The sequence below is a fragment of the Pelodiscus sinensis genome, chromosome 9, assembly GCF_052426305.1.
Source record: "Pelodiscus sinensis isolate ZL-2025 chromosome 9, ASM5242630v1, whole genome shotgun sequence".
NCBI lineage: Eukaryota > Metazoa > Chordata > Testudines > Trionychidae > Pelodiscus > Pelodiscus sinensis.
In genome coordinates, this window is record NC_143060.1 from 861,247 (window position 1) to 883,834 (window position 22,588).

General features: G+C 69.8%; 1 protein-coding gene across 1 annotated transcript in view; it reads left to right on the forward strand.

Moving 5' to 3' along the window:
- SZT2 (SZT2 subunit of KICSTOR complex) overlaps positions 1-22,588 on the forward strand; it is a 183,277-nt gene that overhangs the window by 155,740 nt on the left and 4,949 nt on the right. The window contains 8 exon segments of the mRNA XM_089780666.1: positions 2,764-2,966; positions 3,038-3,125; positions 5,732-5,812; positions 15,009-15,083; positions 15,707-15,772; positions 16,507-16,720; positions 17,419-17,602; positions 17,958-18,080. Coding sequence (XP_089636792.1) covers positions 2,764-2,966; positions 3,038-3,125; positions 5,732-5,812; positions 15,009-15,083; positions 15,707-15,772; positions 16,507-16,720; positions 17,419-17,602; positions 17,958-18,080 — 1,034 coding nt within the window.

Sequence of the window (22,588 nt, forward strand, 5' to 3'; positions counted from 1 at the left end):
TCGGGCAGGGCCGGGCCTGCTCTCCCCTGGGCCCTGGAGCTGCGCCGGCCAGCGGGTCCCTCGGGCAGGGCCGGGCCTGCTCTCCCCTGGGCCCTGGAGCTGCGCCGGCCAGCGGGTCCCTCGGGCAGGGCCGGACCTGCTCTCCCCTGGGCCCTGGAGCTGCGTCGGCCAGCGGGTCCCTCGGGCAGGGCCGGACCTGCTCTCCCTTGGGCCCTGGAGCTGCGTCGGCCAGCGGGTCCCTCGGGCAGGGCCGGGCCTGCTCTCCCCTGGGCCCTGGAGCTGCGCCGGCTAGCGGGTCCCTCGGGCAGGGCCGGACCTGCTCTCCCCCCGGCCCTGGAGCTGCGCCGGCCAGCGGGTCCCTCGGGCAGGGCCGGGCCTGCTCTCCCCTGGGCCCTGGAGCTGCGCCGGCCAGCGGGTCCCTCGGGCAGGGCCAGGCCTGCTCTCCCCTGGGCCCTGGAGCTGCGTCGGCCAGCGGGTCCCTCGGGCAGGGCCGGGCCTGCTCTCCCTTGGGCCCTGGAGCTGCGCCGGCCAGCGGGTCCCTCGGGCAGGGCCGGGCCTGCTCTCCCCTGGGCCCTGGAGCTGCGCCGGCCAGCGGGTCCCTCGGGCAGGGCCAGGCCTGCTCTCCCCCGGGCCCTGGAGCTGCGCCGGCCAGCGGGTCCCTCGGGCAGGGCCGGGCCTGCTCTCCCCCGGGCCCTGGAGCTGCGCCGGCCAGCGGGTCCCTCGGGCAGGGCCGGGCCTGCTCTCCCCCGGGCCCTGGAGCTGCGCCGGCCAGCGGGTCCCTCGGGCAGGGCCGGGCCTGCTCTCCCCCCGGCCCTGGAGCGCCGCCAGCCAGCGGGTCCCTCGGGCAGGGCCGGGCCTGCTCTCCCCTGGGCCCTGGAGCTGCGCCGGCCAGCGGGTCCCTCGGGCAGGGCCGGGCCTGCTCTCCCTTGGGCCCTGGAGCTGCGTCGGCCAGCGGGTCCCTCGGGCAGGGCCGGGCCTGCTCTCCCCCTGGGCCCTGGAGCTGCGCCGGCCAGCGGGTCCCTCGGGCAGGGCCGGGCCTGCTCTCCCCTGGGCCCTGGAGCTGCGCCGGCCAGCGGGTCCCTCGGGCAGGGCCGGACCTGCTCTCCCCCGGGCCCTGGAGCTGCGCCGGCCAGCGGGTCCCTCGGGCAGGGCCGGGCCTGCTCTCCCCCCGGCCCTGGAGCTGCGCCGGCCAGCGGGTCCCTCGGGCAGGGCCAGGCCTGCTCTCCCTTGGGCCCTGGAGCTGCGTCGGCCAGCGGGTCCCTCGGGCAGGGCCGGACCTGCTCTCCCCTGGGCCCTGGAGCTGCGCCGGCCAGCGGGTCCCTCGGGCAGGGCCGGGCCTGCTCTCCCCTGGGCCCTGGAGCTGCGTCGGCCAGCGGGTCCCTCGGGCAGGGCCGGGCCTGCTCTCCCCTGGGCCCTGGAGCTGCGCCGGCCAGCGGGTCCCTCGGGCAGGGCCGGGCCTGCTCTCCCCTGGGCCCTGGAGCTGCGCTGGCCAGCGGGTCCCTCGGGCAGGGCCGGGCCTGCTCCCCCCCGGGCCCTGGAGCTGCGCTGGCCAGCGGGTCCCTCGGGCAGGGCCAGGCCTGCTCTCCCCCCGGCCCTGGAGCTGCGCCGGCCAGCGGGTCCCTCGGGCAGGGCCGGGCCTGCTCTCCCCCGGGCCCTGGAGCTGCGCCGGCCAGCGGGTCCCTCGGGCAGGGCCGGGCCTGCTCTCCCCTGGGCCCTGGAGCTGCGCCGGCCAGCGGGTCCCTCGGGCAGGGCCGGGCCTGCTCTCCCCCGGGCCCTGGAGCTGCGCCGGCTAGCGGGTCCCTCGGGCAGGGCCGGACCTGCTCTCCCTTGGGCCCTGGAGCTGCGCCGGCCAGCGGGTCCCTCGGGCAGGGCCGGGCCTGCTCTCCCCTGGGCCCTGGAGCTGCGCCGGCCAGCGGGTCCCTCGGGCAGGGCCGGGCCTGCTCTCCCCCCGGCCCTGGAGCTGCGCCGGCCAGCGGGTCCCTCGGGCAGGGCCGGACCTGCTCTCCCCCCGGCCCTGGAGCTGCGCCGGCCAGCGGGTCCCTCGGGCAGGGCCGGGCCTGCTCTCCCTTGGGCCCTGGAGCTGCGCCGGCCAGCGGGTCCCTCGGGCAGGGCCGGACCTGCTCTCCCCTGGGCCCTGGAGCTGCGCCGGCCAGCGGGTCCCTCGGGCAGGGCCGGGCCTGCTCTCTCCCCCCCCCTGGAGCTGCGCCGGCCAGCGGGTCCCTCGGGCAGGGCCGGGCCTGCTCTCCCCCCGGCCCTGGAGCTGCGCCGGCCAGCGGGTCCCTCGGGCAGGGCCGGGCCTGCTCTCCCCCGGGCCCTGGAGCTGCGCCGGCCAGCGGGTCCCTCGGGCAGGGCCAGGCCTGCTCTCCCCTGGGCCCTGGAGCTGCGCCGGCCAGCGGGTCCCTCGGGCAGGGCCGGGCCTCCTCTCCCCCCGGCCCTGGAGCTGCGCCGGCCAGCGGGTCCCTCGGGCAGGGCCGGACCTGCTCTCCCCTGGGCCCTGGAGCTGCGCCGGCCAGCGGGTCCCTCGGGCAGGGCCGGACCTGCTCTCCCCCCGGCCCTGGAGCTGCGCCGGCCAGCGGGTCCCTCGGGCAGGGCCGGGCCTGCTCTCCCCCAGGCCCTGGAGCTGCGCCGGCCAGCGGGTCCCTCGGGCAGGGCCGGGCCTGCTCTCCCCCCGGCCCTGGAGCTGCGCCGGCCAGCGGGTCCCTCGGGCAGGGCCGGGCCTGCTCTCCCCCGCGGGCTCCGGCTGCCCGGCTCCCTCTCTTGCAGAAGCGCCATCGCTCCAGCGACTCGGCGGCGCCGGGGCGGGACCGGAGCCACGGCTGTGACGCAGGGGACGCGCTGCCCTGCAGGCTGCAGGAGGAGCCCTGGCTGCAGGAGATGTGCAGCGCCTTCCTGCAGCAGTACATCCAGTACCTGCAGAGCATGGGCTTCATCCTGGTGCAGGTGCGGCCCCCCTCGCCCGCCCGCAGGTCAGTGGCCGCCGGTCCGGGGGGGCGGGGAGCTGCGGCTGGCGCCGCTCACAGGACTGTTCTCTTTGCAGCACGGCCCGGACCCGCGCCCTGGCAGCCCTGGGCACCGAGGGGCGAGGCTCCTTCTCCTGCAAGCCCAAGGCAGACGGGAGTCCGAAGGTGAGAGCCGGACGGGCGGGCCTGCTGCTGGGACCCCCCTCCCCTGGGGCTGGGGCAGTGGGGCAGCTCTCCAGCTCAGACCCACACGCCGGACCCAGGGTGGGGCCTCCGAGACCTGCTCCAGTGGCACAGCCAGGCCACCCCCGGACACTGGGGCCCCCAAATGGGCGGCGCCTGCTCCTGAGGGGCGGGGCCTCGGGCGGAAGGCAGTGATGTAACCAGAGGGGCAGTGCTGGGGGGTGACAGGAGCCCCAGTCCCCTGCCTCGGAGTACCTGGTGTCCTGCAGCACCCTGCCCCCCCGCCCCCCCGCAGCCCCTCTCTGCCCTCCGCCCCCCCCGCAGCGCCGAGTGAGCCCCTCCGCCCCCCCGCAGCCCCTCTCTGCCCTCCGCCCCCCCGCAGCCCCTCTCTCTGCCCTCCGCCCCCCCGCAGCGCCGAGTGAGCCCCTCCGCCCCCCCGCAGCCCCTCTCTCTGCCCTCCGCCCCCCTGCAGCGCTGAGTGAGCCCCTCCGCCCCCCCGCAGCCCCTCTCTCTGCCCTCCGCCCCCCCGCAGCCCCTCTCTCTGCCCTCCGCCCCCCTGCAGCGCTGAGTGAGCCCCTCCGCCCCCCCGCAGCCCCCCTCTCTGCCCTCCGCCCCCCCGCAGCCCCTCTCTCTGCCCTCCGCCCCCCCGCAGCGCCGAATGAGCCCCTCCGCCCCCCTCTCTGCCCTCCGCCCCCCTGCAGCGCTGAGTGAGCCCCTCCGCCCCCCCGCAGCCCCTCTCTGCCCTCCGCCCCCCCGCAGCCCCTCTCTCTGCCCTCCGCCCCCCTGCAGCGCTGAGTGAGCCCCTCCGCCCCCCCGCAGCTCCGAGTGAGCCCCTCCGCCCCCCCGCAGCTCCGAGTGAGCCCCTCCGCCCCCCCGCAGCCCCTCTCTGCGCCCTCCGCCCCCCCCGCAGCCCCTCTCTCTGCCCTCCGCCCCCTGCAGCGCCGAGTGAGCCCCTCCGCCCCCCCGCAGCCCCTCTCTCTGCCCTCCGCCCCCCCGCAGCGCCCAGTGAGCCCCTCCGCCCCCTGCAACGCGCCCCCCCGCAGCGCCGAGTGAGCCCCTCCGCCCCCCCGCAGCCCCTCTCTCTGCCCTCCGCCCCCCCGCAGCGCCGAATGAGCCCCTCCGCCCCCCTCTCTGCCCTCCGCCCCCCTGCAGCGCTGAGTGAGCCCCTCCGCCCCCCCGCAGCCCCTCTCTCTGCCCTCCGCCCCCCCGCAGCGCTGAGTGAGCCCCTCCGCCCCCCCGCAGCCCCTCTCTCTGCCCTCCGCCCCCCCGCAGCGCCGAGTGAGCCCCTCCGCCCCCCCGCAGCGCCCAGTGAGCCCCTCCGCCCCCTGCAACGCGCCCCCCCGCAGCGCCGAGTGAGCCCCTCCGCCCCCCGCAGCGCGCCCCCCCCGCAGCACCGAGTGAGCCCCTCCGCCCCCCCGCAGCGCCCAGTGAGCCCCTCCGCCCCCCCGCAGCGCCCAGTGAGCCCCACCGCCCCCTGCAACGCCCCCCCCCGCAGCGCCGAGTGAGCCCCTCCGCCCCCCGCAGCGCTCCCCCCCGCAGCACCGAGTGAGCCCCTCCGCCCCCCGCAGCGCGCCCCCCCGCAGCGCCGAGTGAGCCCCTCCCCCTCTGCACGCGCCCCCCCGCAGCGCCAAGTGAGCCCCTCCCCCTGCAACGCGCCCCCCCGCAGCGCCGAGTGAGCCCCTCCGCCCCCTGCAACGCGCCCCCCCGCAGCGCCGAGTGAGCCCCTCCGCCCTCTGCAACGCGCCCCCCAGCAGCGCCGAGTGAGCCCCTCCCCCCCGCAGCGCCCCCCCGCAGCACTGTGAGCCCCTCCCCCCCGCAGCGCCCCCCGCAGCACTGCGTGAGCCCCTCCCCCCTGCAACGCGCCCCCCCCCGCAGCGCCGAGTGAGCCCCTCCGCCCCCTGCAACGCGCCCCCCCGCAGCGCCGAGTGAGCCCCTCCGCCCTCTGCAACGCGCCCCCCAGCAGCGCCGAGTGAGCCCCTCCCCCCCGCAGCGCCCCCCCCGCAGCACTGTGAGCCCCTCCCCCCCGCAGCGCCCCCCCCCCGCAGCACTGAGTGAGCCCCTCCCCCCTGCAACGCGCCCCCCCGCAGCGCCGAGTGAGCCCCTCCGCCCCCTGCAACGCGCCCCCCAGCAGCGCCGAGTGAGCCCCTCCGCCCCCTGCAGCGCCGAGTGAGCCTTCCGCCCCCTGCAACGCGCCCCCCCGCAGCGCCGAGTGAGCCCCTCCCCCCCCGCAGCGCCCCCCCCGCAGCACTGAGTGAGCCCCTCCCCCCCCGCAGCGCCCCCCCCCGCAGCACTGAGTGAGCCCCTCTCCCCCCGCAGCGCCCCCCCCGCAGCACCGAGTAAGCCCCTCCGCCCCCCCAGCAGCACCCGGTGAGCCCAGCACCACGCCTCTGCCTGGCAGCGCCGGGCCGGGAGGCAGGTGCCCCCTGGTGCCCCTCAGGGTCAGTGAGTGACTCCCCGTGGCAGGTCAATGGACCCTTACCCAGGCAGGTATCTCCAGACACCCCCGGCCCAGCCCTGGGGCCCAGCCTGCCTCCCCAGCAGGCACCCCTGGCCCTGGCTACCCACCGGCCTGGTCCTCCTCTCTGCAGAGCGCCAGCCCCCCCGTCACCTCCTACCACCTGCAGAGAGCCCTGCCCGGCGGCATCGTCCTCATGGAGCTCGGCTTCCAGGTGAGCGTCCCCGGCCGGCGCGCTGCCCGGCCCCAGGGCACCGGGGGATGGCGGGCTCGGATGGCAGGAAGGGGGGGCAGGGCCTGGGCCGTGTCTGGGCCAATCCTTTAGAATCTATATCTAAAGGTTTATTATTACAAGAAAGAAAAGCCTGAGAGTGAGGTTATTAAAGTACAGTACGTTACATGCACCGAATCTCCCAGTCCTCGATGCAGGCTCTAGCAGAGATGTTACAGCTGCTGGTTAAAAGTCCTTATTGCACATCCTACGATCAGGATGGGTTCACAGGTCTTCCGGGCTCTTCAATCCCTGCAGTGCTGCCTCTGGGATGAAGTGCTGAGCTGAGAACAAAATGGAGTCCCCCACATGGCCTCTTTATACTCCTTCCTGGCCTCTTCTTGGCTGAAGCCGATCACCTGGTCCTCAGCCTCTCTCTGCTGCAGCTCTTAGGCCTCCGCCCTCCTGCTTTAGGTGTGTCCTTGGCCCATCAAGTGCCATTGTCCCACAGGGCCTCACTAATTAGCATGTCCACAGGCCGGGCTCTGCCCAATGCTCAACCACATGCAGAGAAATATTCAGTTTCCACACAGATTACAGACCCTACCTACACACAGACATTCTACACTCACGTAAATAGCGTACACGGGATCAGCAGCCAGTAGCTTCTATTCAATACCTCACATGGCCCCTTCTATACCATTCTTGGGGCCAACACCCCCACCTGTGGGTGCAGCAGCGACCTGGCTGCTCCCCTCAAGATCCAGTAACGTGACACCCCCAATGGAAATTGATGCAGGAAGTGATGCCAGTAACATCACTGAGGGCATCACAGGCCTCCCCATGTTCTGGCTCTGTGTCATCACATGTTCTAATCCAATGTTAGAAACAACAGTATAGAGCTAGATCAGTGTATGAGAGCCCCGTTCGCCAAAAATAGGCTTCATTACTGCCAGGTCTGTCATAGCGACAACCACGTCCTTGCATTGTCTTAGAATCCCAAGGTAAAATTTGGTAAGATCCAGAACTAATTGGATCTGCCTTTGTAGCATGATCCCCGTGTGTGTCAGGTGATTTTGCCCAGAGCTGAAGAAAGTAGTGAATTTATCCGGGCCAGCTCTGGCAACTCTCTGAACCACAATTAACATTGTGTGAATGCAGGTATTCTCATCCCAAATAGTGTAGGCATTTTTGCGCTTATCCACGAAAACAAAATGGTGGCGTGCCTCAGTTTCCCTTTTCACACAGGATCTTCTGGCTGGAACCTTTTTTGTCCTGTAAGAAGTTCCTGGACCAGTTACAAGCATTAACCATGAAATACCAACATCACAATGTCCTTTTACGTACAGTCTGTCACTGGGCACATTCCCTGACAAGTTACCAGGTGTTTCCATAAGATCAGGCACATCAGACATCCTTACGATTCTCTGCAACAATAATCCATTGGTTACAAGAATTAACATTAGTAACAAGAACAATCCTATACCAGGTGTATGCTGAAATTCTCCGTCAGGCCCCTTCTCTGGCCCCACACCATTGCAGTTTTGGCCCCTCAGGTTTAAACTGCAAATTTTCTTGGCCAAAGCAAGTCCTGCCCCTCCCCCTTGTCCTCTGGGCTCCAGTCCTGAAACCTCTGGCCAGACCAAGACAAAGGGCTGGCTGGGCGTGACTCCCTGGCTCACAATGGCCCTGGAATTCTCCCCCTTCCCCCACTCAGTGGGGTAACAGCAGTGAGCTGTAGACTCCCAAGTCTCTCCTCTGTCCCTCTCTAACCTCTGTTTCCACATGGAACCAGATATCAACCTCCCTGATAGACTATGAGTGTCCACCGTGTCCAGAGATGGGAGCGTAACTCCCATCTCCTGCATCCTAGAGAGAGTTGTGACGGACCGGGCCGTGTCTGGGCACAGCTGAGGGCGTCCGCTCAGGGCGAATTGCTCAAATCCGGGGCTCCTTACAGCCCCCAGACTGGTGACCTCTCCAAACAGGCCACAAACCAGTCCCACAGAGCGCTTCAGCTGCTTGCCTGAAGCCTCCCGAGCAAAACCCCTCCGACACCCCAGCAATATCCGTGCCCCAGATGGCCCCGGGCCTCATACACAGGTGGGGGGTCCTAGCACCCAATCCCACCTACCCCGAACAAGTCCTGTCCGGTTCCAAGAAACCAGCCACAGATCTCTGGTCAATTTACCCTCTGGACCTTACCCACAAATCACGCTAGGCCAATCCTTTAGAATCTATATCTAAAGGTTTATTATCACAAGAAAGAAAAGCCTGAGAGTGAGGTTATTAAAGTACAGTACGTTACATGCACCGAATCTCCCAGTCCTCGATGCAGGCTCTAGCAGAGATGTTGCAGCTGCTGGTTTAAAAGCTCTTATTGCACATCCTACGATCAGGATGGGTTCACAGGTCTTCCGGGCTCTTCAATCCCTGCAGTGCTGCCTCTGGGATGAAGTGCTGAGCTGAGAACCAAAATGGCATCTACCACATGGCCTCTTTATACCTCCTTCCCGGCCTCTTCTTGTATGCAGCAAGTCACCTGGTCAGAGGCCAATCTCTGTGTTCCCTGCTGGCTGCTCTCAGGTGACAAATCCCATTCTTTGGGTGTGTCCATAGGCTATTGAGAGCCATTGTTCCACAGGGCTTTGCTACTCAGCCTGTCCATAGCCATGCTTAACCACATTCACAGAAATATTCAGCTTCCACACAGATTACAGATTCCTACCTACACACACAGACATTATACACTCACATAAATAGCGTACATAAGATCAACAAACAACAAGCTCCCATTCAATACCCCACATGGCTCCCTTTTATACCAATTTCTGGGGCCAACACCCCCACCTAGGGGTGCAGCAGCGATCTGGCTGCTTCCCTCCAATTCGGTAATGTGACAAGAGCGACCACACAGCTGTTCTGCTCTGCATACTTAGCTACCCAGCCCTTCTCCTGAATCTGAGACACTAACTTCCCACTCTCCTCCTTCACCTGGGAACAATCCTGTCCCACACACACTGACTTCCCAGCAAGCTGGTCACACACAGTCACTGGGTTAGCAGCCTGCTCCAGTTCTCTGGCTGTTCCTGCCTCCTCTGGAACAACCCTCAGTCCCTCCGAGACCTCTCCACCACCATCCACACTGGGTTTCCCTAAACCCAAGTCAGTGGAGTCACTGTTAACAGACAAGTTCTGTCTGTCAGGCACTGCAACAAGTGCCTCACACAACAAGCTGCTGCCTTTTACAGGCAGAGCTTTCTCCTGGATGCCTTTTCCAAGCCAGGCATCGGCACCTCTCTCAGTTACTGCAACCTGCTTGCTACAAGCACTGCCAGGACTCTCCTCCCTATGAGCTTCCTTAAGCAGCAGTTCACCCTTCTCTGGCTCTGCAGCAGCCTTGCACTGCTGAGCCACAACCAACTCCTCCTGCAATTCCTTTACTCCTTGAGTCCTCCCTGGCCCCTCCGGTGGATTCACAGACAATCCCCTCTCAGGCACACAGACAGACTCACAAGATACAAGGTCAGAGGCACCTTTTCTCCCTTTGCAGCTCTCTAGATGGCTGTAAACTTCCCTGTCATCATTAGGCTCCAGAGTTAACATGCCCTGATTCCCTCCTTGTGCCTGGGCTAAGGGGTCTCCCTGGTTCCACAGAGTCGCTTCCCCCTCTTCCAGCAACACAGCAGCATCCGGCACAACATCAGGGTCCCCACTGTCTGGTCTCTGGGGTTCTGGCAAGACACTGCCTGGATCTACCCAAGTCACAGCATCCTCCTCCCCAGCAGACACAAACTTAGACACACCTCCTTTCTGGGCCTTCTCTGTATCCAGACCCAACTCTGGGACAACAGCCCTGCTTTCAGCCAACACAGGCTGTGGGGCACCTTCCTCAGACACAGGAAGAAACTCTTCCCCACACACAGACAGGCAACCAGAGACAGTTTCTCCCTTGTCCCCACACCCCTGGCTAATCTCAGGCATACAGCTAGACTCTGAGACAGCTTCCTTCACTGACCCACTGCTACTTCCACCAGCCAAATCGCCAGCTTGCACACACTGTGCTTCACACAACTCATTCCCAGCTTGTGCCAGTTCAACTGCACAAACCTCACCAGCCAACAACTCCTCAACTAAAACTTCACTCTGGCCAGCCACTCCAGGCTGCCCCAGAGAAACATTTTCCTGATTTCTGGGCCCTTCCTGCCCTGGTTCTGATTCCAGCCTCACCTCTGAGGCATCAGACAGGCCCTTGGATCACTCACCCACAGGCTCACTGCCCCCCTGCACAGACACACAGCCATCTGCCACAGGCACACATGTAGAGACACTTTCCCCTTGGTTACAGTAAAACTGGCCAGCCCCAGAAAACTTTCTCTGATTTCTGGGCTTTTTCCGCCCTGGTGTTGATTTCAGCCTCGCCTTTGAGGCACTAGACAGGCCCTTAGAAGCCTCACTCGCAGATTCACGGCTACCAGCCACAGGCAAACATCTAGAGACACTTTTCTTTTGGTTACAATAAGATTGACTAGCCCCAGAAAGCTTCCCAGAGTTACCTGTACCCCCCTCACAAACCCCACACATGCTTCGGGGCTGGGGTACAACATTACCCCACATGCCCACACGGTCATACCTGAACTTTCAGGAGGACACAGTTCCTTTTGATCTTTTCTTCTCTTAAGCTGAAGTTCAAGGCTTGCCATTCTCTTTGCGTGTTCTGCCATTCTCTCTGCATGTTCTGCCATTCTCTCTGCATGTTCTCGGTCTCGCCTCTGTATTCTCTGTTGTGATAGCAGACGAGACTCCTCCACTTCTCGTTTACTTCTAAGTTGCATTCTCCTCACTGGGTCCTGCTCTCTTATTTCTTCTGCAGCATTTCTGAACTTTAACAAAAATGCCAGCTCCGGATTAGAAACTTCCTCATTAAAGACAAAGCCTCCTTCCAAGCACAAGAGTTCCAGAGTCTCTCTGTCCAGATTTTCATACTGTAGCTCACTCATTGCAGCTGCTCTTTACCCAACCAAACTCTCAACACCAAAAATCAAATTTAGACAGCGTGGTCCAGATCCCAAGCTCAATTGACCAAGATCTGTGGATCCTGCCGACTACGCCACTGTGACAGACCGGGCTGTGTCTGGGCACAGCTGAGGGCGTCCGCTCAGGGCGAATTGCTCAAATCCAGGGCTCCTTACAGCCCCCAGACTGGTGACCTCTCCAAACAGGCCACACACCAGTCCCACAGAGCACTTTAGCTGCCTGCCTGAAGCCTCCTGAGCAAAACCCCTCTGACACCCCAGCAATATCCGTGCCCCAGATGGCCCCGGGCCTCATACACAGGTGGGGGGGTCCTAGCACCCAATCCCACCTACCCCGAACAAGTTCTGTCCGGTTCCAGGAAACCAGCCACAGATCCCTGGTCAATTTACCCTCTGGACCTTACCCACAAATCACACTGGGCCAATCCTTTAGAATCTATATCTGAAGGTTTATTATTACAGGAAAGAAAAGCCTGAGAGTAAGGTTACTAAAGTACAGTACGTTACATGCACCGAATCTCCCAGTCCTCGATGCAGGCTCTAGCAGAGATGTTGCAGCTGCTGGTTTAAAAGTTCTTGTTGCACATCCTACGATCAGGATGGGTTCACAGGTCTTCCGGGCTCTTCAATCCCTGCAGTGCTGCCTCTGGGATGAAGTGCTGAGCTGAGGAGAAAATGGCATCGACCACATGGCCTCTTTATACCCCCTTCCTGGCCTCTTCTTGGCTGAAGCCGGTCACCTGGTCCTCAGCCTCTCTCTGCTGGCGGCTCTTAGGCCTCAGCCCTCCTGCTTTAGGTGTGTCCTTGGCCCATCGAGTGCCATTGTCCCACAGAGCCTCGCTAATTAGCATGTCCACAGGCCGGGCTCTGCCCAATGCTCAACCACATGCAGAGAAATATTCAGTTTCCACACAGATTACAGACCCTACCTACACACAGACATTCTACACTCACGTAAATAGCGTACACGGGATCAGCAGCCAGTAGCTTCTATTCAATACCTCACATGGCCCCTTCTACACCATTCTTGGGGCCAACACCCCCACCTGTGGGTGCAGCAGCGACCTGGCTGCTCCCCTCAAGATCCAGTAATGTGACAGCTGCTCAGCTGTGCCCAGGACGAGGGCCCAGAGTTGCTTGGGCCTAGAGGGGTGAGGCCAGAGAACTGCTGACTGCCACGGGGGCTGAGGCGGGAGTGGGGGCGGTCTGGCCGCGGGCAGGGCCCGGCACGGGGGCTGAGGCGGCGGTGGGGGCGGTCTGGCGCGGGCAGGGCCCGGCACGGGGGCTGAGGCGGCGGTGGGGGCGGTCTGGCGCGGGCAGGGCCGGGCACGGGGGCTGAGGCGGCGGTGGGGGCGGTCTGGCGCGGGCAGGGCCCGGCACGGGGGCTGAGGCGGGGGTGGGGGCGGTCTGGCCGCGGGCAGGGCCCGGCACGGGGGCTGAGGCGGCGGTGGGGGCGGTCTGGCGCGGGCAGGGCCCGGCACGGGGGCTGAGGCGGGGGTGGGGGCGGTCTGGCCGCGGGCAGGGCCCGGCACGGGGGCTGAGGCGGCGGTGGGGCGGTCTGGCGCGGGCAGGGCCCGGCACGGGGGCTGAGGCGGGAGTAGGGGCGGTCTGGCCGCGGGCAGGGCCCGGCACGGGGGCTGAGGCGGCGGTGGGGGCGGTCTGGCGCGGGCAGGGCCCGGCACGGGGGCTGAGGCGGGAGCGGGGGCGGTCTGGCGCGGGCAGGGCCCGGCACGGGGGCTGAGGCGGCAGTGGCCGCGGGCAGGGCCCGGCACGGGGGCTGAGGCGGCGGTGGGGGCGGTCTGGCGCGGGCAGGGCCCGGCACGGGGGCTGAGGCGGGAGTGGGGGCGGTCTGGCGCGGGCAGGGCCCGGCACGGGGGCTGAGGCGGCGGCGGGGGCGGTCTGGCGCGGGCAGGGCCCGGCACGGGGGCTGAGGCGGCGGTGGGGCGGTCTGGCCGTGGGCAGGGCCCGGCACGGGGGCTGAGGCGGGAGGGGGCGGTCTGGCCGCGGGCAGGGCCCGGCACGGGGGCTGAGGCGGCGGTGGGGGCGGTCTGGCGCGGGCAGGGCCCGGCACGGGGGCTGAGGCGGGAGCGGGGGGCGGTCTGGCGCGGGCAGGGCCCGGCACGGGGGCTGAGGCGGCGGCGGGGGCGGTCTGGCGCGGGCAGGGCCCGGCACGGGGGCTGAGGCGGCGGTGGGGCGGTCTGGCCGCGGGCAGGGCCCGGCACGGGGGCTGAGGCGGGGGTGGGGGCGGTCTGGCCGCGGGCAGGGCCCGGCACGGGGGCTGAGGCGGCGGTGGGGGCGGTCTGGCCGCGGGCAGGGCCCGGCACGGGGGCTGAGGCGGGAGTGGGGGCGGTCTGGCGCGGGCAGGGCCCGGCACGGGGGCTGAGGCGGGAGCGGGGGCGGTCTGGCCGCGGGCAGGGCCCGGCACGGGGGCTGAGGCGGCAGTGGGGGCGGTCTGGCCGCGGGCAGGGCCCGGCACGGGGGCTGAGGCGGGAGTGGGGGCGGTCTGGCGCGGGCAGGGCCCGGCACGGGGGCTGAGGCGGGAGTGGGGGCGGTCTGGCCGCGGGCAGGGCCCGGCACGGGGGCTGAGGCGGGAGGGGGAGCGGTCTGGCGCGGGCAGGGCCCGGCACGGGGGCTGAGGCGGGAGTAGGGGCGGTCTGGCGCGGGCAGGGCCCGGCACGGGGGCTGAGGCGGCAGTGGGGGCGGTCTGGCCGCGGGCAGGGCCCGGCACGGGGGCTGAGGCGGGAGGGGGAGCGGTCTGGCGCGGGCAGGGCCCGGCACGGGGGCTGAGGCGGGAGTGGGGGCGGTCTGGCGCGGGCAGGGCCCGGCACGGGGGCTGAGGCGGGAGTGGGGGCGGTCTGGCCGCGGGCAGGGCCCGGCACGGGGGCTGAGGCGGGAGGGGGAGCGGTCTGGCGCGGGCAGGGCCCGGCACGGGGGCTGAGGCGGGGGTGGGGGCGGTCTGGCGCGGGCAGGGCCCGGCACGGGGGCTGAGGCGGGGGTGGGGGCGGTCTGGCCGCGGGCAGGGCCCGGCACGGGGGCTGAGGCGGCAGTGGGGGCGGTCTGGCCGCGGGCAGGGCCCGGCACGGGGGCTGAGGCGGGAGGGGGAGCGGTCTGGCGCGGGCAGGGCCCGGCACGGGGGCTGAGGCGGGAGGGGGAGCGGTCTGGCCGCGGGCAGGGCCCGGCACGGGGGCTGAGGCGGGGGTGGGGGCGGTCTGGCGCGGGCAGGACCCGGCACGGGGGCTGAGGCGGGAGTGGGGGCGGTCTGGCCGCGGGCAGGACCCGGCACGGGGGCTGAGGCGGGAGTGGGGGCGGTCTGGCCGCGGGCAGGGCCCGGCACGGGGGCTGAGGCGGGAGTGGGGGCGGTCTGGCCGCGGGCAGGGCCCGGCACGGGGGCTGAGGCGGGGGTGGGGGCGGTCTGGCCGCGGGCAGGACCCGGCACGGGGGCTGAGGCGGGAGTGGGGGCGGTCTGGCCGCGGGCAGGGCCCGGCACGGGGGCTGAGGCGGGAGTGGGGGCGGTCTGGCCGCGGGCAGGGCCCGGCACGGGGGCTGAGGCGGGGGTGGGGGCGGTCTGGCCGCGGGCAGGGCCCGGCACGGGGGCTGAGGCGGGGGTGGGGGCGGTCTGGCCGCGGGCAGGGCCCGGCACGGGGGCTGAGGCGGGAGGGGGAGCGGTCTGGCGCGGGCAGGGCCCGGCACGGGGGCTGAGGCGGGGGTGGGGGCGGTCTGGCCGCGGGCAGGGCCCGGCACGGGGGCTGAGGCGGCAGTGGGGGCGGTCTGGCCGCGGGCAGGGCCCGGCACGGGGGCTGAGGCGGCGGTGGGGCGGTCTGGCCGCGGGCAGGGCCCGGCACGGGGGCTGAGGCGGGAGTGGGGGCGGTCTGGCCGCGGGCAGGGCCCGGCACGGGGGCTGAGGCGGGGGTGGGGGCGGTCTGGCCGCGGGCAGGGCCCGGCACGGGGGCTGAGGCGGGGGTGGGGGCGGTCTGGCCGCGGGCAGGGCCCGGCACGGGGGCTGAGGCGGGAGGGGGAGCGGTCTGGCGCGGGCAGGGCCCGGCACGGGGGCTGAGGCGGGGGTGGGGGCGGTCTGGCCGCGGGCAGGGCCCGGCACGGGGGCTGAGGCGGCAGTGGGGCGGTCTGGCCGCCTGCCCGCAGCCCACGCGCTCTGCTCTCCCCAGGGCTGGTACTTCTGCGTGAAGCAGTACGCGCTGGAGTGCTCGCGGATCCCCATGGGCCAGTCCGTCAACTCGCAGGTAACGCGGCTCGCGGGCGCTTGCTCGGCCTGGGTCCAGCTGGACTCCGGGCAGCTCGTCCCTGGCCCGGGCAGCTGTTTGCGGAGCCCTTCCTACGGCAACAGCACCAGCGCTCTGCTCACGTGGCCGGGGGCAGCAGAGCCAAGGCCAGGCCCGTGGACGACCCGGGCGAGGGGGGCTCCTCCGGCACCAGGCACTGCTGGGCCTGGGGTTCGGCTGCATTGGGAGGGGGAGCCAGGGCCGCAGGCGTTCCCGCTGGGCGGGGGCAGGGCGCCTGTCTCTGCTGGCCGTGCCCGCGGGGTGGGAACGGGCGAGTATTCCGCACGCGGCTGCGACAGCGCAGAGACCCCGGCCAGCCGGCACTGCTCACCCAGGGCTCTGCCAGGCCCTCGGAGCAGCCGCTGGGGGCACACAGGGCCCACTGGCCAGGGAGCCCTCCCGCGGGGCCAGCGCTCCTCCCCGCAGCTCCCCAGGTGCTGTCCTGGCCCTGCTAGGGCCTCGGGCCGGGCATCAGGGCTCCTCGCAGGGCCAGGCCCAGCCCCTCCCCTGGGCCAGCTGCTGCCTGCGGCGGGCACAGGGGCAGGGCCGTGCCAGGCAGTGTCCCCGTCTCCTCTCTCCATCAGGCTGCTCTCCCGGCCAGAGCGCGTAGCAAGGGCTGCATGGGACCCAGCTCCATCTCTGAGTCCGCGGTACGTCCTCCCTCCCCTTCCTGCGGGCCCGGCCCGGCCCTGCCGGCCGCTCGCTAGGTGGCCCCCGCGGGGAGACGTCCCGGCCGCTAGCTGTGCCCGCGGGAGAGGCTGGAAACGCCTCGCATCGCTCTCCAAGGCTGGGGCCGGGGCACGCTGGATGGGCTCGCTGCCTGCGTCTGCTTGGTGTCTGCTGCCGCCTGCCCGGGGTCTCCAGACCTGGGGGCCGGGGCCACACTGTGCTGGGGGCTGGGGCCGGGGCCATGCGGGTCTGCCACGCTCAGCCGAGTGCCCCGAGCCTGCTCTGGCTCGTGCACCAGCCCGGTCACCTCTGGCTGCTCCCCCCTCCCCGCTGCCACCGCCTTTCCTGGGGCCTGGGCCAGCTGTACTCCGACAGGGCCTGGCCCAGGCGAGCTGCCCGCTCTGGCTCCCTGTAGCTGGGCTGTGGGGTGTGTAGCGGATGGGCCGCGGGACAGGAAGTGCCCTGGTTTCCCTGCTCCGGGGCAGCCTGAGCCTCTGCCCTGGAGCCCAGGGCCTGGCCTGGCCGGTGGCCTCGGTGGCTGGACGCAGGGGAGCGCAAAGAGCTCTCCCTCTGCAGAGCCGAGCTGCTGGGGTCTTGGGCCTGCCCCTCGAAGCCAGTGGGGCCCAGCTGGCTCCTAGGAGCAGCCCGGCGCTGGGCCCGCGGCCGCCAGGGGGCGCCAGGCCTTAGGGCTCCCTGACCCTCTGCCCCTCCCCAGCTCTCCATGCTCTTCACGGAGGAGTGTGACAAGGTGCGGGACCTCATGCACGTGCACTCGTTCAGCTACGACTTCCACCTGCGCATCGTGCACCAGCACCTGCTGGGCTCCCACATGGCCCTGCGCCAGGGCTACCACCTCACCGGCTTCCTGGAGGACTTCATCGCCCACCACCCCGACATCCCCAAGTTCGGCCGCAACCACCTCTTCCAAGGTGGGCGGCTGGGCCTGCAAGCCTCCGGCCCAGCCAGGAGCATTGGGCCCTGGGGTGTGGGCCCTCGGGGACCTCCCCAGCCAGAGACGTTTTCCCGAACTCGCAGTGTCCCCTGACCCCGCCTGTCCCTTGGCCACACTTCCTGGATCCAGCTCCGTAACCTGCCCCTGTAGCCACTCCTGGGGCATGCCGTGTCTCCGCCCCAGCCCGGCTCCGTCACCCGCCCCTGGAGCCGTGTCTCCGCCCCAGCCCGGCTCCGTCACCCGCCCCTGGAGCCGTGTCTCTCTCTGCCCCAGCCCGGCTCTGTCACCCACCCCTGGAGCCACTCCTGGGGCATGCCGTGTCTCCACCCCAGCCTGGCTCCGTCACCCGCCCCTGGAGCCGTGTCTCCGCCCCAGCCCGGCTCCGTCACCCGCCCCTGGAGCCGTGTCTCTCTCTGCCCCAGCCCGGCTCTGTCACCCACCCCTGGAGCCACTCCTGGGGCATGCCGTGTCTCCGCCCCAGCCTGGCTCCGTCACCCGCCCCTGGAGCCGTGTCTCTCTCTGCCCCAGCCCGGCTCCGTCACCTGCCTCTGGAGCCGTGTCTCCGCCCCAGGGGACTCGTCCTGGGGTCCAGCTCTGGGGTCTAGGTCTCTGACCTGCCCTGCTGCTAGGTGGGGCCCTGGCCAGTGCTGACGGGCTGGGCTCCTCCCCTGCTAGGCACGCTGGCCATGCCCACCGACACGATCACCGCCCACCAGCTCTACAACTACATCGCAGACCACGCCAGCACCTACCACATGAAGCCCCTGCGCATGGCCCGGCCGGCTGGGGGCAGCGACGGCAAGAAGGGGGCCCCAGGCCTGGAGCAGAACGAGTATGCGCTGGTCTCCATCTGGAACAGGTGAGCGCAGGGCCGGGCTGGCGGGCGGGGCTGCGGTTGGCCCTCCCCTGTGGCGGTGCGCTGGGGACCCCCGACCCTGCCCCCGTCCACAGCCAGAGGGGACTCTGCCGGCCGTGCTACCCTAGGAGCCAGGGAAGAGCCTGAGCCCTCCTGGGGGGAGGGGTGGCAGGCCCCGACCCACAGCCCCCAGGCAGCCGCCCCTGGCTTTGTTCAGGTTCCGCCACTCGCCAGGGCTCAGGCGGCTGGGCCGTGCCCACGTGGCCCCTGCTGGGTCCCTCCCCGGGGACTGCAGAGCAGCAGGGGCCACCACAGCCCCCGCGACGCGGCTGTCTCAGCTCACGGCTCGTGCCCGCAGCTCCGGCTCCTACAAGGACGCGGAGGGGCTCCGGCACCATGACGACTTCGACGTGTCCCTGCTGGTGAGCCACAGCGCGGCGCCCTTCGAGGAGCAGAGCGAGGCGGAGCGGCACCTGCTGCGGTGAGCCGGCCGGGGGGGGTGAGCACTGGCCTGCGACTTCAGTCCTTCAGGAGCCATTTAGGGGTCTGGGGCCAGGGCAGGGGGCTGGACTCAGTGACTGGCCAGGGCCCTTCCGGTACAGCTCCGCGAGCCTGCCCGGCCTCACAGCTCGGGCTCAGTACGACAGCCCCTAGTCCAGTCTCCTGGGGGTCTGCCCCTCTGCCTCCGGGAGGCTGCGGGCTGCACCCGGCTCCTTCCAGCCCAGCCTGGGGCCCCCCGTACGGCACCAGCCCAGCCCCACCGAGCACCTCAGCTGCCGTCCTGTCCAGCAAATCCCCTCAGACACCCCAGTGCTCCCTGTGCCCCCCCAGCCCCCCCCACACGGGGAGAGGTTATAACCCATCCCCCACCTCCCCTCAGACACCCCAGTGCTCCCTGTGCCTCCCAGTCCCCCCCACACAGGGGAGAGGTTAAATCCATCCCCCACCTCCCCTCAGACACCCCAGTGCTCCCTGTGCCTCCCAGTCCCCCCCACACAGGGGAGAGGTTCTAACCCACCCCCCACCTCCCCTCAGACACCCCAGTGCTCCCTGTGCCTCCCAGACCCCCCCACACAGGGGAGAGGTTATAACCCATCCCCCACCTCCCCTCAGACACCCCAGTGCTCCCTGTGCCCCCCCAGCCCCCCCCACACAGGGGAGAGGTTATAACCCATCCCCCACCTCCCCCAGACACCCCAGTGCTCCCTGTGCCCCCCCAGCCCCCCCCACACAGGGGAGAGGTTATAACCCATCCCCCACCTCCCCTCAGACACCCCAGTGCTCCCTGTGCCCCCCCAGCCCCCCCCACACAGGGGAGAGGTGATAACCCATCCCCCACCTCCCCTCAGACACCCCAGTGCTCCCTGTGCCCCCCAGACCCCCCCACACAGGGGAGAGGTTCTAACCCACCCCCCACCTCCCCTCAGACACCCCAGTGCTCCCTGTGCCCCCCATACCCCCCCACACAGGGGAGAGGTGATAACCCATCCCCCACCTCCCCTCAGACACCCCAGTGCTCCCTGTGCCCCCCATACCCCCCCACACAGGGGAGAGGTGATAACCCATCCCCCACCTCCCCCAGACACCCCAGTGCTCCCTGTGCCCCCCCAGCCCCCCCCACACAGGGGAGAGGTGATAACCCATCCCCCACCTCCCCTCAGACACCCCAGTGCTCCCTGTGCCCCCCAGCCCCCCTCACACAGGGGAGAGGTGATAACCCATCCCCCACCTCCCCTCAGACACCCCAGCGCTCCCTGTGCCCCCCCAGCCCCCCCCACACAGGGGAGAGGTGATAACCCATCCCCCACCTCCCCTCAGACACCCCAGTGCTCCCTGTGCCCCCCAGTTCCCCCCCACACAGGGGAGAGGTGATAACCCATCCCCCACCTCCCCTCAGACACCCCAGTGCTCCCTGTGCCCCCCAGTTCCCCCCCACACAGGGGAGAGGTGATAACCCATCCCCCACCTCCCCTCAGACACCCCAGCGCTCCCTGTGCCCCGCCAGCGCTCCCTGTGCCCCCCCAGTCCCCCCCACACAGGGGAGAGGTGATAACCCATCCCCCACCTCCCCTCAGACACCCCAGTGCTCCCTGTGCCCCCCCAGCCCCCCCACACAGGGGAGAGGTGATAACCCATCCCCCACCTCCCCTCAGACACCCCAGTGCTCCCTGTGCCCCCCCAGCCCCCCCACACAGGGAAGAGGTCATAACCCATCCCCCACCTCCCCTCAGACACCCCAGTGCTCCCTGTGCCCCCCAACCCCCCCACACAGGGGAGAGGTTATAACCCATCCCCCACCTCCCCTCAGACACCCCAGTGCTCCCTGTGCCCCCCCAGCCCCCCCCCACACAGGGGAGAGGTGATAACCCATCCCCCACCTCCCCTCAGACACCCCAGTGCTCCCTGTGCCCCCCAGCCCCCGACACAGGGGAGAGGTCATAACCCATCCCCCACCTCCCCTCAGACACCCCAGTGCTCCCTGTGCCCCCCAGCCCCCCCCACACAGGGGAGAGGTGATAACCCATCCCCACCTCCCCTCACACACCCCAGTGCTCCCTGTGCCCCCCCAGCTCCCCCTTACACAGGGGAGAGGTTATAACCCATCCCCCACCTCCCCTCAGACACCCAGCGCTCCCTGTGCCCCCCCAGCCCCCCCCACACAGGGGAGAGGTTATAACCCATCCCCCACCTCCCCTCAGACACCCCAGCGCTCCCTGTGCCCCCCAGCCCCCCCCACACAGGGGAGAGGTTATAACCCATCCCCCACCTCCCCTCACACACCCCAGTGCTCCCTGTGCCCCCAACCCCCCCTCACACAGGGGAGAGGTTATAACCCATCCCCCACCTCCCCTCAGACACCCCAGTGCTCCCTGTGCCCCCAACCCCCCCTCACACAGGGGAGAGGTTAGAACCCATCCCCCACCTCCCCTCAGACACCCCAGTGTTCCCTGTGCCCCCCCAGCCCCCCTCACACAGGGGAGAGGTTAGAACCCATCCCCCACCTCCCCTCGGACACCCCAGTGCTCCCTCTGCCCCCCCAGCCCCCCCTCACACAGGGGAGAGGTTATAACCCATCCCCCACCCCCCTCACACCCCAGTGCTCCCTGTGCCCCCCAGCCCCCCTTACACAGGGGAGAGGTTATAACCCTTCCCCCACCTCCCCTCACACACCCCAGTGCTCCCTCTGCCCCCCCAGCCCCCCCTCACACAGGGGAGAGGTTATAACCCATCCCCCACCCCCCTCACACCCCAGTGCTCCCTGTGCCCCCCCAGCCCCCCCTTACACAGGGGAGAGGTTATAACCCATCCCCCACCCCCCCTCGGACACCCCAGCGCTCCCTCTGCCCCCCAGCCGCCCCTCACACAGGGGAGAGGTTATAACCCATCCCCCACCTCCCCTCACACACCCCAGTGCTCACTGTTCCCCCCAGGACCCCCCCCGCACAGGGGAGAGGTTATAACCCATCCCCCACCTCCCCTCACACACCCCAGTGCTCCCTGTTCCCCCCAGGACCCCCCCCGCACAGGGGAGAGGTTAAACCCCTCCCCAGCCCTAGGAGTGTGGTGACCAGCTGAGCACCATGGTCCATGCAGCATCGCTAGCTAGCCCAGCCCAGCCCATCTCTGGAGACCCCCAGCCCCTCCGGAAGTGGCAACGCCTTCTGCTGTGTCCCAGCCAGAGAACGTTTCACATACACGTGCGGGGCCCGGGCCCGGGGCCTTGTCCGGCAGGCCCCCCAGTACGTGAGCAGGGCCCCCCGGCGCCGGACGTGGGCACAGTGACCTGCCTGCCCCCTTCAAACCCGACTCATGAGCAGGGTTCGCGAGCCCCACTCGCATGCGCAGAGCGCCCCAGCCCCCCCCACGGGCCAGTGATCGTAGCATTGGCCGAGCCCTGCCCGTGGGACGGTGCCTCTCGGGCCCTCGGCACCCGTCTGCCTGAGCCCCCCCCACGGGCCAGTGATCGTAGCATTGGCCGAGCCCTGCCCGTGGGACGGTGCCTCTCGGGCCCTCGGCACCCGTCTGCCTGAGCCCCCCCCCCACAGGCCAGTGACCGTAGCATTGGCCGAGCCCTGCCCGTGGGACGGTGCCTCTCGGGCCCTCGGCACCCGTCTGCCTGAGCCCCCCCCCCCACAGGCCAGTGATCGTAGCATTGGGCGAGCCCTGCCCGTGGGACGGCGCCTCTCGGGCCCTCGGCACCCGTCTGCCTGAGCCCCCCCCACAGGCCAGTGATCGTAGCATTGGGCGAGCCCTGCCCGTGGGACGGCGCCTCTCGGGCCCTCGGCACCCGTCTGCCTGAGCCCCCCCCACAGGCCAGTGATCGTAGCATTGGGCGAGCCCTGCCCGTGGGACGGTGCCTCTCGGGCCCTCGGCACCCGTCTGCCTGAGCCCCGCCCACGGGCCAGTGACCGTAGCATTGGCCGAGCCCTGCCCGTGGGACGGCGCCTCTCGGGCCCTCGGCACCCGTCTGCCTGAGCCCCCCCCCCACAGGCCAGTGACCGTAGCATTGGGCGAGCCCTGCCCGTGGCACCCGTCTGCCTGAGCCCCCCCCCCCACAGGCCAGTGATCGTAGCATTGGGCGAGCCCTGCCTGTGGGACGGCGCCTCTCGGGCCCTCGGCACCCGTCTGCCTGAGCCCCAGCCCCCCCCACAGGCCAGTGACCGTAGCATTGGGCGAGCCCTGCCCGTGGGACGGCGCCTCTCGGGCCCTCGGCACCCGTCTGCCTGAGCCCCCCCCCCCCACAGGCCAGTAGATCGTAGCATTGGGCGAGCCCTGCCCGTGGGACGGCGCCTCTCGGGCCCTCGGCACCCGTCTGCCTGAGCCCCGGCCACGGGCCAGTGACCGTAGCATTGGCCGAGCCCTGCCCGTGGGACGGTGCCTCTCGGGCCCTCGGCACCCGTCTGCCTGAGCCCCCCCCACGGGCCAGTGACCGTAGCATTGGCCGAGCCCTGCCCGTGGGACAGTGCCTCTCGGGCCCTCGGCACCCGT